The sequence below is a fragment of the Brachyhypopomus gauderio genome, chromosome 21 (assembly GCF_052324685.1).
Source record: "Brachyhypopomus gauderio isolate BG-103 chromosome 21, BGAUD_0.2, whole genome shotgun sequence".
Lineage (NCBI taxonomy): Eukaryota > Metazoa > Chordata > Actinopteri > Gymnotiformes > Hypopomidae > Brachyhypopomus > Brachyhypopomus gauderio.
This window is the reverse complement of record NC_135231.1, coordinates 7,664,457-7,679,238: the sequence shown is the minus strand read 5'-3', so window position 1 is coordinate 7,679,238 and position 14,782 is coordinate 7,664,457. Positions and strand designations below refer to the sequence as shown.

Genomic DNA, 14,782 nt, shown 5'->3' with positions numbered 1-14,782 from the left:
CTCGCCTCTCGACCCCGTACCGTCCTGACCACCGCTACTCTGCTACAGCCTTACACCAGCATAACACCGCTGTGTTTCTAAGTGGCTCGATGTACAGAGTTGTATCAATAAAGATCGCTCATTTCCGCATCAGGATCTCTCTCTGCGTGGTCCATTCGTTACATTAAGACTATATTACCCCATAGCTCGTATACCATTATAAACTGCATGTTAAAAACATGGCTTAAAAAATAAAACTCTGCATACCTAGAAATTATACCTTTATTCTTCATAAGTCATGAGAAATTACACCAAACAAACTAAAACTTTTACACACCAAAATGGTAAAGCAGTAAAACTGGACATATGTCGCTTTTACACTTTTCAAGCACAAATTTCTCAGAAATAAAAACAGAATGCTGCATAATGCACAGAAGAACCAAGCAAAAGCAAAACTGGGAAAAGACTCCTTGTCTCTTATGTGATTAATTAGCAAGGACTGTGACAGCAGCTGTGACAAGCTAATCAAAGTTCCCACTGGAGGTTCGGCCTCACGGACTCTATGTTGATTCTGTTGTTTTGAGACACCACTAATCTTCCTCTAAAACAGACCCACTGTAACGACCAAGACCGAAACAAAATGTGGGTTTTCCATTTCTATCAGTCTGAGTTCTGCTGTGTCGGTCCAGCTCAGGGCTGCGTGTCGGCGTTGCCGATGACGATGTTGATCCACCTCACGTAGTTCCTCACTTTGGTGTAGACGCCGGGGTAGTAGGGGTTGGCACAGCCTATTCCCCAAGACACGATGCCCTCTATGACGCCGTGGCACACAAGCGGGCCACCAGAGTCGCCCTACCAAAACCAGCAATGGCATAAATGGCATATTTGGCATATTTGGGCAATTATCAATCGGACAGCATAACATGCTTTTAATTATGGACTCTAATGAGGATTGGCTCAAATGTCCATTGCAGATTGGGAAATGTATGTAAAGGTTTTACATATTGCCTTCAGAAAATTGTACTCTCCTCATGTGCTATGCGATCCGTTATAGAACTTCTCTTTTAAAACTAGGACACCAATCATTTCAGATCATTTCTGATCACTGATCAAGTACAGATTTGCCAGGTTTCAAAACACTGGGTTTGTACACCTAGCTGGCTGAAAGATTAACCGGATGACTGTGTTTCTGTCAGCTATGCTTACATATTCCACTGGAGGAGGAAGGAGGAGGTTGGAATCTGGACTATGGCAGTCGTTACCTGGCAGGAGTCTTTGCCGCCGGTGCGCGAGCCTGCACACATCATGTTGTCGTTGACTCTGGAGGCGTAGTAGTACCAGCAGGTGGGGATGTAGTCCACATCTACGGCACGCAGCGCGGGCGACAGGTAGAAGGAGTAGATGGTTGTCACGCCCCAGCCGCTCACCGTGCAGGTGGTGCTGCTGTCCGGTGGGGGCACGTCCACGTCTGGGAGGGGAGCCGGCTGGACGTAGGCGTTCAGCGTGGCCGGCTGGCTCAGCTGTGAGACACAGTCTCAGACTGTTTACAGTCCATGGACACGAGGCAACATGGTCGCCTCCGGCTTCAGTACAGACATGGGTGTGGAGGAACAGCACTACGAAAGCATACACTTGTTTTGGGGGCTTTGTTTAATATGGATTTGAAATACGAACCTCCAGAGTCTTACCTTGAGGAGCATGATGTCATTGTTGAATGTTTTGGGGTTGTAGGTGGGGTAGGATACAATTTTTGAAACGCCGAACACTTGCTCAGATCCATCCGCAGAGACCAAGTTGTGTGCGCTCAAAACAACCTGAACGACATTGCTCCTGTACAGCAGAGGGCATATCAAGTTGCGACACTGAATGACAAAAAAAATGCATTTTTTTATTCAGCTTTTCTTCCACTGATTATCTTTGTGTACAGATTTCAGGTAACATGACACCATCCCTTTCTTTTAGAAAACTCCATAAATCTCTCAGTTTGACAAACATATGTTAGCATAAACGTTATATATATATATATATATATATATATATATATATATATATATAGATATATAGTAGAAACATCATTATAGAAACATCTATTTTTCTTTAATTTCAAGTATTTATTGTCATGTCAATCAAGCGTGTATTATCTCATTTCGATGTGCCTAGTTGCTGTTCACTAAGGACCATTGTTGCAGGACTTACGGTCTCCAGCAGTGGGCAGCAGACATCACCCATTGCTGGTGAATGAGGGTGCCTCCACAGTAATGCGTCCTGTCATACTGTAGGGACGCTTGATACTTGATGGAGTGAGGTGCGACCTCTTGGCCTCCAATGATCCTTTGCATGAGAGTCCCTAACCAGTTTTTAAAGAGGATTGAAGACACAAAGTGAAGTGTGAAAGCAGATTGATATGTTCACAAAACTGAAAATCTTACCTATTTGCCATACTGTACATAGAAGCATTTATTTTACACATTATTGCCCAGCAAAGGTGTGCTTTATGTTCACAAAACTGAAAATCTTACCTATTTGCCATACTGTACATAGAAGCATTTATTTTACACATTATTGCCCAGCAAAGGTGTGCTTTTTGTAGTTTGTGTCACATTTGGTTGGCGTACATTATCGTTAGAAAGGCTTCAGAAGTATACATTGAGATGCATTACAGGCATAGGTCATTTCTGATTAAAGGAATCCTGAAATCATGGTCCTAGACACTGGAAGACGACACAGAGGCTGGAAATGGGACTGAACTGTTTGGTTTTATTCGAATCACGTACCTGGAAGAGTGGAAGTCAGGAAGAGTAGCACTGCTCCCCAGACCTGAGCCATAGCGCCAGCACCTACAGCTGAACACACGGGTGCAATAAAACCCAGATGTCATAAGACAGGGCGGCATCAGACCAAGGCAGCCATGAAGTCGTCCGTCTGCATCTCGCGTATTTTGATGACACTCTGATTCATCACGCATGCCTTTGGATCTGAACGCTTCCATCAGCCCAGTGAATCTCAATTACTGTAAGTGATGTAGGATAAAAAAATATATAAAATCTACCACCCTCCCCCATGTGTCGAAACCTAAAGTCGTTTTCTGTCTTCAGCAGGAAGATCTACGAAATTCAAGATCACAAAACACTTTGAAAGATTTTATGTTTGCACAATGACTCACCATAGATGGTCACTTATCGCAGTGTTGGGATGTGCACGGTTCAGAGTAAGGGTGTCTCTCCGGCTTTTATAAAGGAGACACACCCAGTTATGCAATGCCATTGTTGCCATGTTGGTTTGTCTGGGAATGAAGTGGGGACACGGCGCGGAGACTGACCCAGTATAAGACAAAGACAAGGGTTCCCAGAGAGCTTTTGGCTATCGCACACCGCTGCCCATGGACTGGAGATCTGAAGGTGTTGAGTTACAGCATTAAAACAATTGGTTTCAGGGGGAGAAAATACATTTGTTATGGAAATGCATAAAGGAAGTAGTGTTCCTTTGTGCTCTGTGTTTACCTTTTGAATCTTATGTTTTAGATGTTTTTTCCTGTTTGTATCATCTGGGTAACCTTGCACAGAACGGCTGTGTTTGTTCTCTTTTTAATAACCTCAATTGTTCAGTATTATCCTTTGCATATTGTCAATCATGTCTTTTGGAAACACTGTTAAATTTCCATTATAGTCTCTTGTATATACTCTTGTATTCTGGATCTAGACCTGGGCCAGTGTCTAAGAGATCAATGTGTCTTAATGATATAATACACTAAATGTTATTTGTGAAAGCAAATATGAAGCTCAAGAACTTCCTTCTCAGAACTAATGTGCATTTTAACTGTTGCCATGATTTTCCATGGCTTCTCAAAACTCCTAGTAAAAATACCAATTAAAGTGTTATATTATTTACAACAAGGCTAGGTGGACCACGATTACTACTGCAGAACACCAACAATTCCACCTTGTATTTTGGTGTTACCCATGATATATTCCATGCTTTCTTATAGATATGTACTTATTACTCTCTAAAGAACATTACACATATTTTCTTCTTATTTATGTACTCTTACATGGCTATTTTCTCACCAGATTAAGGGTTATGTCTAATCAGAAAATTTGTTAACAGCAGTTTTGCAGCAATCCATTATAATAATTGCCACAGTTTGAATTGTATCGCTGCCACAGAGAAAATAATCATTGCACCATGCATTTGAAACACAGTGATGCTTTTGGAAACAGCCCTGTGAATCATGTGCCAAATGTAGGAGTGTCCTAAGTTCACCTTCACATCCCTTACAAGAATGTGCTGTGTTCTAAATATCCAGCATGCTGATTGGCCTCGTGTGAGCGGCTGCACTGAATCCTGGGCACTCTTCCTGGAAGATGCAGGCCGGCGGTCAGAGGTCTGGAGGGGTGACACACGAGAGGGAGCGTGCTCAGCAAGCCACAGGGTCCATCATGCAGATGAGGCGGGGTGGGGGTGGGTGGAGGAGCTGATTCAATACCTGTGCAGGAGCTCGCAGGCAGTGCGACGGGTCAGCAGGAAAAAAAAAAACCCCTGCGGTCAGCGCCCAGGGGAATGGGGTAATGGAACGTACCACGGTGTGGAGGGATGGGGTAATGGAACGTACCACGGTGTGGAGAACCGGGGAGGGGGGTCTGCAGTGAGAAAGGAGCACTTATGGAGGCCGCTGTGTCAGAGTGAAACAGATGATGAAGCTGCCCTTGGACATCAAGGCTTGGGAGGGTTTCTCCTGGAAGGTGAGGAAGAGGAGCACTGACAGAGAGGATCTCCATTTTTAGTGGCACCCCGAGCTAGACTGCACCTGAGGGGAACACATCTGTTCACAATTTGTGATAAAATACGGACTATATCTTCTTAGGCAGTCTCTAAATAATGCAGAGCTGGCTTATACCTGCTCTACGTGTAATCACAGCACTTACATCCCAAGCGCTGAAGAAGAGTACTGTAAAGATGGGTACGGGTTAGCCGTCCACAGGCGGGGTTGAGCAAGCTCTGCTTCAATTATATATTGTTCGTACCTTTAGTCGTCATGGTGGCCATGGGAACGGAAACTGGAACTGGGAAACCTGAGAGGACAGGAGTGAGCCTTCCCTTATGGAGTGGTCAGAGTATGGTGTGGAAGTGCCTCTCACTCTCGGCTCTGGAGCACACCGTCTCTCCCCAAGCATGGACCTTCGTGCACTTCTTCTGTGTTTGCTCCTGGAACTCCTCGCCGTTGCCTGTAAGTACAGCTGTGGAACTTTTTAAAGACGCTTTCAATGTGCAATTATAACTGTGTCACTTTTTGTAATGTACTTAGACTCCTATGAGACTAAAAGACTGATGAGAGCTATCACTACCTAAACTGGTGTCCAGGGACTGCTAGGAATCTTCAAAGCAGCGAGGGGAGTTTCCCTGTAAAATTGCATTTTGCTTGATTAATTCAGACAAGCCTGTGTTGTCCAGGTTTATTTACCCCTGAGGTTGATTTTGTATTACCCCACTGATTTTTAAAAAGAGAAAGGTTTAACCCAATCACCTACAATTCATTCTAATTATGGAAATGAATACCGAATATGGTGAGAAGATTTACAGGTTAATAACCAAGCATGGGTGTGAGAGATTGTTATCTCCACATGGTTGTTTGGTTCAAATCTTGGAATATCAGACCTTCTCACCATCAGGCGTACACTAAATGCCAACCAATGCTTGCCAATGCTAAAATGTATTATACGAAATAATTAGCTGAAAGTAAATGAGACTTTCCATTGATAAAAGGAGCTGTTGAGTGTGCAGGAAATACACAAGCATGTCTTGAAGGACTATATCCCTAAGGACAGATAGACCTGAAAAAAACCCCACGGTGGGGTCACAGTCAGGGACCTCCGTGAATGATACAGTATTTATCAGGGCATTGACTGTATAATGTAACATTATGTAAACAGGACATAGTAGAATAAAGATAAATAATCATTAATACAATATCAATATTACTGACATTAAAATATGAATATTACATATTACAAAGTTATTCTTTTTTTTCATTTCCAAGTCTGTCTGACTTATGGAAAACTTTTAGCCTGTTACAGCATGATAACATCATACAAAACACATACTTCAAATGAAACACTGGGCAGAGACGGTGTAGAAACACCCCTGGATCTTCATAACACCCTCACATAACTAAAGCTGTGTAGGGTTGGATTTTTTTACGCTCATTTTACTTGTGAACCTTAAAACATCCTAATACTTGTGCTGTACTTTATAACTTTATTTTCTGACCATTAGTGATGGTTTTTCCAGTCTCAATTACAAGTCTGAGAAGAAACACGGAAACTCCTATATGTTTCATGGCCCTCTGTATCGTATTAACCCCCCTATTCGGGTTGCATTGTTGTGTAGGTCGACAGGGAATAATTAGAAAAACAGGACATCCGACACCATAGCACTATACTTCAAAAACACCAGTCTTGAATGGTCACTTCAAACGTCCATTTATGTCTAAGTGGACTAAAATAGAGAAGGTTTTACGTCGACAGTAGCTTTTCTGTTCCCTTGGGAGAGCGTTCACTTTCAGACGTGACTTTAAAGTTTCATGATCCTGAGAAGTTTTGTAAATTAAATGGTGTTTTGCATTCTGGTTGCATTTTCATGCTGTTATAGTCTGATATAATTCAGATTACCATGACTGGAGCATGCTCTGATCGAATGTCACCCAATACCTTGAGGTTAGGGAAGGTTAGGGAGGCTAGACTTAAAAGTCACGGTACAGCTTTATGTATTGTTTCCCTTCCTAACGGGACTCCTATTCACGGTTCAAGTAGGGCCAACTGTCTGCGGAGGCGATGAGCTGTGAAAATCACACTGCGCACTCTGAACACATTGTTTGATAGTAAACCTTGTGCGGTATTGGTTTACCTTACTGGCAAAGTTAGTCACCAGGACAGAAGAGGAGACGAGTGTTATTTCACACCTTTCAAGCTCACCGAGGTTGAGATGTAGATTATCAAACATGTGTAATAAACACTTGTGTAACGCAGTCAAGCATGTGTAATGCAGTCCTCCACGCTAAATTGCAAAAACGTGTGGAAGATTAAATTAAATTCAAACAGCTAAAACTGAACATCAGAACCGGATAGGTTTGTTTAGTTTACGTTAGCCACTTAGCCTTCAATACAACTAATATATAAAATACAGTAATTTTCCATCTCCTGTCCCTAAGCTCATCTTGGTATTGGCCTGAGACTTGACTTAGACTCCAGCCTAAAGACTCGTGACTTGACTTAGGCTCTAGCTTTAAGACTCGTGACTTGACTTAGACTTCAGCCTAAAGACTGATGACTTGACTTAGACTCCAGCCTAAAGCCTGGTGACATGACTTGACACAGGCAGTTTCACTGAGCTTTGGTGTTTTCAATCTCCCCAGGTCAACAGCTGGAGCGAATAATAGGTGGCTACAGTCCGGAGCCATACTTCATCACATACATGGTGTCCATCCAGACCACGGGGGGACAGCACTTCTGCGGAGGCACTCTGATTAGCAAGTCCTGGGTGCTGACTGCAGCACACTGCAATATAGGGTAAGGCTGCCTTTGGAGGTCTGATTTAGACTTGCTAATATCAGTTGGCCAGCATTTTACAGCTATTTTGTTTTAATGACATATACTGTTTTTATTCATGTAGTTTGACATTTCTGACAATGTTTTTTTTAATAAAAATTACGCATCTGCAGTAATGATACACCTTCTTTAAATAGCAAAAGTCCAAGTCTACACACACACACACACACACACACACACACACACACACACACACACACACACACACACACACACACACACACAAACACACGCACACACACACACACACACACATACACACACACACACACACACACATACACACACACACACACACACACACACACACACACACACACACACACACACACACACACACACACACACACACACACACACAGACATAGAGATAGACAGTAAAAAATGGATACAGTAAAGTCATATGTCAACACAGATGTTCATGTGCTCATGCTGAGATATGTTGAGAATTGTGTTATATTGCCAAAGTTGAAGCAGTTGAAGTGTCTTGAAACAGAAAATGAATTGTGATCCTGCTCAAACATATGAATCACAGTCAGAAGTGCTGTGACATGAGATTTATGTCTCTACAGTTTGTCTGCTTGGTATGAGATATCTAAAGCACGGGGGTCTGTAGAACTCACAAACTTCTAGAGTAGCCACATTTAAATAGACCATATATGTTTGTTACTTCACAAATGAAATCATCCTAAATTCCGTAAATGTAGGCTAATGTAAATCTCATTTACATACTTTTTCAGTTACCTCAACTTGGTCGATTAGCCAAGACAGGCCTGATGTCCACGTTTTGTTTAGTTTAAGCCCTGAAACATGAAGGGAAACACACCTAACAAGTAAAGGGCCATGCCCACCTTTTAGCATCACACAGTCTGCACCAAATAAGGCTCCAAATCTCATCCCTGAGACTACAGAAGAATGTTCTTTGGGCATTACTGTTTGACCTAAGAACCTTAAGTCTCAGACTTTGGAACCTTACATTGGCACATTAAAACTCATTATAGATATTACCAGGTTGTTAATATTGTAATTAATTCAGAGGCTTATCAAATTCTTTAGGGATTTTTTTAGCACTTTATATTTCATATCTACAACCATTTAGTAGCCATGTGTTGGACGTTGTCCTTCCCTGGATGATCATAGCATCCATGTGTCTGTGTCTAGGGTTGGCAACATGAGGATCGTAGCTGGAGACAACTCTGTGGGCATATACGAAGGAACAGAACAGTACCGCACACCACGCTTTTTAATCAGTAACCCCAAGTTCAACCGAACCACCAACAATGCTGACATCATGCTCATTAAGGTAAGATACAAATTTGTTTTTGTTAAAGTGTTGATAAAAGTAGGTGACAGTTGCTGACTGGCAGGGAAATCAGTACTGGTCTGGGGTGTGTTCTGATGTGGGCTAATTCATGCAATCATTAGTGGCAATTAGCTGCCACCGAACTTCTTACAAATTGCAAATACATGCAAATAGTTCTGTCAAATTGCTTTGCATCTACGGCTTTTTGTGAATGTCTCCCAGGACATAAATTCCTCTAATCTCTCGTTCTGTTTATGACATTGTTAAAATATTGCAGTTTAAAAAGCACTGTTTTGAAACTGGATTTCAATGAATAAATAATTTTAAAACACTCACAAGCAGCAAATGCAATTCCAGTACCTAATGTGATGGAGGAAAGCAAACACAGTTATGACAGGACTTTGGTGAACTGAACAGCTATGAAAACCCATTCTCCTCACTTCAGAGTCTGTTTGGCTCTGTGGAAACCAGCACTGTATGGGCTTTGATATTTGAAGTCCTTTCAGACACTAAAGCTGGATGTTCTTCAGTTCACTGACAGAAATGTCAACATAATAATATCTCAATGAACCATTGATTTTCTTAGAAAATATAACTGTCCAAATAAATGTAATGCCATGGAAAAACAAGAACAATCCCACTTGATTTAGGGGGAAATCATAGTCTATGGGTTGATGGGGGTGCAGCACTTTAGAAATTCTTTTGTTACTCTTTCTGGTCCTGAAGTTCAGGTTGTGGTTGGCAGATATGTATTGTTTTAAAATGATTATTGAAACATTAATTGTCTGGAACTCCTGATTTTGGTCCTCTTTTCACATATACCATTTGTTTCCTCTCAACAAAGGTATTGTTGTGTATACTATCTGTAAAACAAAATTTTATTATTTATATGAAGATAATATAAAACACCTTTCAGAAAGCATTCATGAAGAAACACAGAAAATTCCATTTCACAAATATTTGGCCCACAACTGCATATGACTTAATTACTGTAAACCACTGGCAACACCTCGTCCCCTAAAAAATAAAAGAACTAGAAGCTTCCAGATAGCATCTGGGTCTTTTTTAAAGCTTCTCTTCAGACTCACTGTTTTGTTCCTATTGCAAACAAATCCTCTGTTCAGTGCTGCGGTTTCTCTCTCCTGTACAGCTCCAAGCCCCGGTGATTCTGAACAGCTACGTCTCCATCGCTCCTCTACCCCTGCAGGGGGCAGATGTGGCAGAGGGGCATGTGTGTAGGGTATCTGGCTGGGGTTTCACTACTCCCACTGGGGGCATCCCGACAGCGCTGCTCACAGTCACACTGCCCATCGTCTCCAGAACCACGTGCAACAGCACGACCTCCTACAACGGCAACATCACAGACAGCATGATGTGCGCCGGCTATGCTAATGGAGGCAAGGATGCGTGCAGCGTAAGTAATAGTTTCATGGTGAGGATTGTTTGACAAATTTTATGACATTCCAGAGCCACTTTGGTCATTTCAGAATATACCATGATGGAAAAAATAATAATTTTGAAAGTTTTTGTGTTTCCAAAATCTACTCCTGACAAAAAACCCTCCAGGATTACAGGATTGCGCTCAGTAGTGTAGGAGTGTGGCCAGTTGAAACTCATTCTTAAGCAGTAGATCACGAGAGGGAGTGTGTTATCACTAAATATCAGACCAGCCATAATGTTACTCGAGCAGAAATATGGATGCCGATCTCATCTGTGCCTCCTTTCACTCCCGTGTAACCCAGTGAGGTGTGAGAGGAGGTGGCCCTGTTGTTATTATTGTCATCTACAGTTTTGGAGTGGCAGTATAAATGAGAATTCACCAAATGTTATTAGCGCTGCAATTTTATGCATGGAGCATTAAGCTTGGCTTACACAGTGTAATTTCAGTGGTCTTATAAGACTGTTCCATGTTAGACTGTACGAGATGATGCCAGTAAAATCTTGGCAAAATTCTACATCTGAGTGTGTGATATCGTGTTTTTAAACTCAGACTGTACAATAGAGAAAATTGTGTGATAGGTGTGTGATCAAAGGAAATGACCACGAACAGACCCCAACAGAAAATGCAGTCATGAAAACAAAACAAGCCCAATGTCTTGAGAAACTAGCTGGATCCGGTGAGAGTGAGAAAGAACTACACTCCAATGTTAAATAGTAAAGTGTCAATGTCCTGTTTTTTAGTGCTTTTTGAATGCCATTATGTTTTCTGTACTCATGAAAGATCCTTATCAGTGTAAAACTTTAAAGAAAGAAATCTAGTGTGTCCTACTTTGATCTTGATGTCTGATTATTTCCACCACTGCCAACTGTTTACCGGTGACAATGATATAGTGGTTCTATATCCAGGCCACAGGGAGCTGCTTCAAACCTGCCCAGCTTATTGTTCTGTTCAACGTCCAGACAATTGAACTAGGAAATCACAACTCCCGATTGCCTGGCTCAGGTGTGGCAGAAGTGAGAACAAAACTGTGGAATGGATGGTGGTGCCGTATGACTGGACTAAAGGACCATGGAACAGACAGCACAAGACATTAGGAAGGAATGGCATATAAAGGCTGGCATTCCCAGTATATAGCACATGAATTAAGCCCAATGTTGACCAGATTCATGGACTGGTGTATATTAGAAAAAAACATTTTAGTCTAGGTTTAGTCTTAATCTGGTTTTACAAAGGCAAAACAGCTCATTTGAGGAATTTCAGTCTGATAATGTGCATTAGCGAACCGTGACCATTAAACCTGGGCCCGCTCAGCAGCTGTGAACGTGTTTCTTTGGCTGTTTGGCTGTGTCACACTGGCACGGCCAGAGCCAATCATCATGGTATTGTTTTACGCTCTCGTTAGAAACGTCTGTGGCAATGAAAGAATTGATTTCTCAGGCAATTTCTAGAGAAGAATTTTTCAGAAACTGGTATTGTTGTCCTTTATCCACAAACAGCTACACCAACTCGTGCGGAAAGTCTAACAGTTCATTCTGCTGTGCAGGGTGACTCAGGAGGTCCACTGGTGTGTGATGGCCGTGTCTATGGTATTGTCTCCTGGGGCATCAGCTGTGCGGATCCTCAGTATCCTGGAGTTTACACCGCCGTGTCAAAGTTCCGCAGCTGGATAGACACCACTATATCCGGCTTCTATGGAAAATGCCTTTAGAGTTAGACTGCAGTGTTACTTAAATCCAACCTTGAACTTGAAGCCGCGTTGAGACAGTTCAGCACATGCCAAATTCCACATGGTTATTGACTTTCATTAGAAACGTTCAATGTAACTTGCACTGTGTTTGGGTAGAAGCTGGGAATGTTACATGGCTGGTTATGATTGATTCATTTTTCCTTCTGAGAGTGTTTTTATTTGGTTCATATGGCTTTTTATGTATGTTTGTTTTATAATAGGTGCCATATTGCTGTATCTCTTTAAACATTTCTGTGAAACAGTAAATAAATTCAGTGTGTTTGCCCTGTATCACGGGGGAGCATAAATCATAACAACTCCAGTTCCAAAGGTTGCAATTATCTTTAACAATCCAATATGGCAATTCTATTCCATAAATCATCTGAGAGAGAATATTAATAACAAATTGCAAGAATACATTCTGTAGAGTGATTTTGGAACAGTCTGAATGATTTAGAAGAGCACAGCTGAGCTGACCAATTGTATGTCTTGTTTTGTTTAATAAACTGCTGTCTCTTATTTCCCCTCCTAAACTGTAATTTTAGGTTCCATGTGTTTTGTAATAGGACTTCAGTTCTGTATCATTTTCTGGGCTAAGTACAAAGCACAATTTCAAACCTTTAGGCAGAAAAAGGCCTTGTAAATCCAGATTTTCTATCTACTGACCCATGTAAAGGTATTTTCTAGAGAAGCCCAAATGCTTTTAGTGTAATTGTTTGTCTTTTTTCATGAACAAACTCCTTTTTTATGCTTCACCTCTTGGGTACGGTTCACTACCATCAACAAGATTTGTACCAATTGTTCCTTTGAAAAAAACCCAAAACCCTGAGTTGAAACACTCCTTTAAAGAATGCAGAAGGGTATTCATTGAATTCTTCTAATAAATGTAATTAAACAGATGGCAATAAACCTCTATTTAATACAACAATACAGCTATTACCACGCTGAAAGTCCTAAACTGAGAAAGACAAGTTGTTCTTATGTAGTTTCGTCCCACATTTAAACACTGGAACACATCGATCTAATTTGCCTTCTCCATAATGTTGTGAGGTATCCATGTGTGATCAAGCAGAATACTTCAGCTGCTAGCAGAAATGCATTACCGCATTACTTACTGTTTCCGTCTGGAAATGTAAGCTTCAAAGGAACAATTTTCATTAATAAAGAGGCAAATATATGAATACCTTTGACTATTTTTCATTCTACAAAAATACAGGTTTCATGTGTTTAAACATTTATTGATGTAACTGATGTAACCAGCTTCCCTTACGATTCTGTTATAAATGTGTTCAGAGTCAGCAGCTTTTCTTTACAGGTTTTCTGTACAGGGAAATGTCAAAATTATTGGCAGTGAAAATCAAATATTCACTATAGATATTGCACATAAATATTAAGTTTAAAAATGATGAATTAATCCTTTAAAGACCCTATAAGAATATATTTCTCATTTTAACTATACAAATGTTCTATGCAATGTCCATAAAGATTTGTATAGTTAACATTAGAAATGTGTTCCTAATTTAAGATTAAGATTGTATATCCAGTTATGCCTCTACACAGAAAGTTTGTTCTTTCCCTTGAGAAACAGCACATTAAATACAAAGGGCACAGAATTGTTGCTGGATTACAAGGTCGGCGACTATAGACTTTTAAGATGCTGGGTGTGTTCTGGGTATGGTTTGTGACAGTTATATGAGCATGATTCCAGAAAGCATCAGATGAAATCTAAACGGCCTCGGGCACACCCGGCAGAAGAGAGACAGGTGTATCAGCATGGCTGAAGATGGCCTAGTTCAGGGACTATCGCCTTACATAACCACTCGTTCAACATAAAGGTGTGTCCCCGTCACAATGGATGTAAAGGTGCTACCGCGACAGGTTTACATAAATATCCACCATCAGTCATCCATCATCAGTCAACACCATACATATAATATTAAAAAAAGGCATATTGTATTTCATATTAATCTTTGTTAACTCTCAAATGAGCAGTTTTGTAGGCTTTGTTAAGCTGGATCTTGCATAGTATTGATTCAGTGCCGATAAGTACCCACTGTGCCAGCAGTTCCCAGGTCAGACTGTCACTGAAAAGACAAAGCCTGCCATATAGCATAGAGGGCTAAAATTGGGCGGCTGTCTGAATCTAGGTCAGCTTGATCCATCGCTCCATCTATTTTTTGAGCAAAAAATTGTTTACATGGAATAACCTAGAAACATGCAGACATAATAGGGGAAAAAAGCCATAGTGCCCACGAGCGCCTATTAAGTCACTGGCACTGTAACTGAAGTGTGACACGAAATACTTTGGTTTTAAATATGTACTGAACGCATGTGTTATGGCATGGCAGACTAGTTTTTGACAGTATGTGATAGAGAATTGGGTTTAAATGAAGTACATTACAGAGGGTCACTTCACATACAAACTCACAAGGGAGCATTTGACCCTGAGGTCAATGAGGTCGGCGGCTGTCGTAGTGCCAGCACTCAGGAAACAAACAGCAGGAAGACTGCAGACACCAAATAATACAAAATACATATTTTAGTAAACTGCCATGTCAGCATTCTCTTGTAAATACCTCTTCATAGCTGCTCTCTCCTGTTCAGCATTTCGGCAAGACTTTCGGTGAAGAAAGTAAAAAACTAAACTTCCAATTTGAGCTTGACAGCAATTATTTGGACGTGGTCCGTTACGTCCACTTACGCACTACTGGACGTGCAGCCTTTGTGAGACT

At 41.2% G+C, this 14,782-nt stretch overlaps 2 protein-coding genes across 3 annotated transcripts; one reads left to right on the top strand and one right to left on the bottom strand.

The window, feature by feature from the left end:
- Nucleotides 1–260: 260 nt before the first annotated feature.
- Nucleotides 261–3,363, bottom strand: LOC143484884 (trypsin I-P1). Of its 2 annotated transcripts, none has more exons than XM_076983915.1 (6): nucleotides 3,143–3,363; nucleotides 2,754–2,822; nucleotides 2,176–2,326; nucleotides 1,668–1,809; nucleotides 1,242–1,499; nucleotides 261–831 (listed from the first exon to the last, which is right to left on the bottom strand). In XM_076983915.1, the coding sequence occupies exons 2-6, from the start codon at nucleotides 2,803–2,805 to the stop codon at nucleotides 670–672; spliced, it is 765 nt and encodes a 254-aa protein (XP_076840030.1). In that variant the 5' UTR covers nucleotides 2,806–2,822; nucleotides 3,143–3,363; the 3' UTR covers nucleotides 261–669. The 2 variants fall into 2 exon arrangements, with proteins under 2 accessions (XP_076840030.1, XP_076840031.1); XM_076983916.1 differs by having other exon boundaries at nucleotides 2,754–2,816; nucleotides 3,143–3,155.
- A 1,278-nt stretch (nucleotides 3,364–4,641) lies between these two features.
- On the top strand, nucleotides 4,642–13,207 carry LOC143484931 (trypsin-3). The gene is made up of 5 exons (XM_076983999.1): nucleotides 4,642–5,203; nucleotides 7,388–7,541; nucleotides 8,742–8,883; nucleotides 10,034–10,297; nucleotides 11,868–13,207. The coding sequence occupies exons 1-5, from the start codon at nucleotides 5,077–5,079 to the stop codon at nucleotides 12,030–12,032; spliced, it is 852 nt and encodes a 283-aa protein (XP_076840114.1). The 5' UTR covers nucleotides 4,642–5,076; the 3' UTR covers nucleotides 12,033–13,207.
- Nucleotides 13,208–14,782: the final 1,575 nt, after the last annotated feature.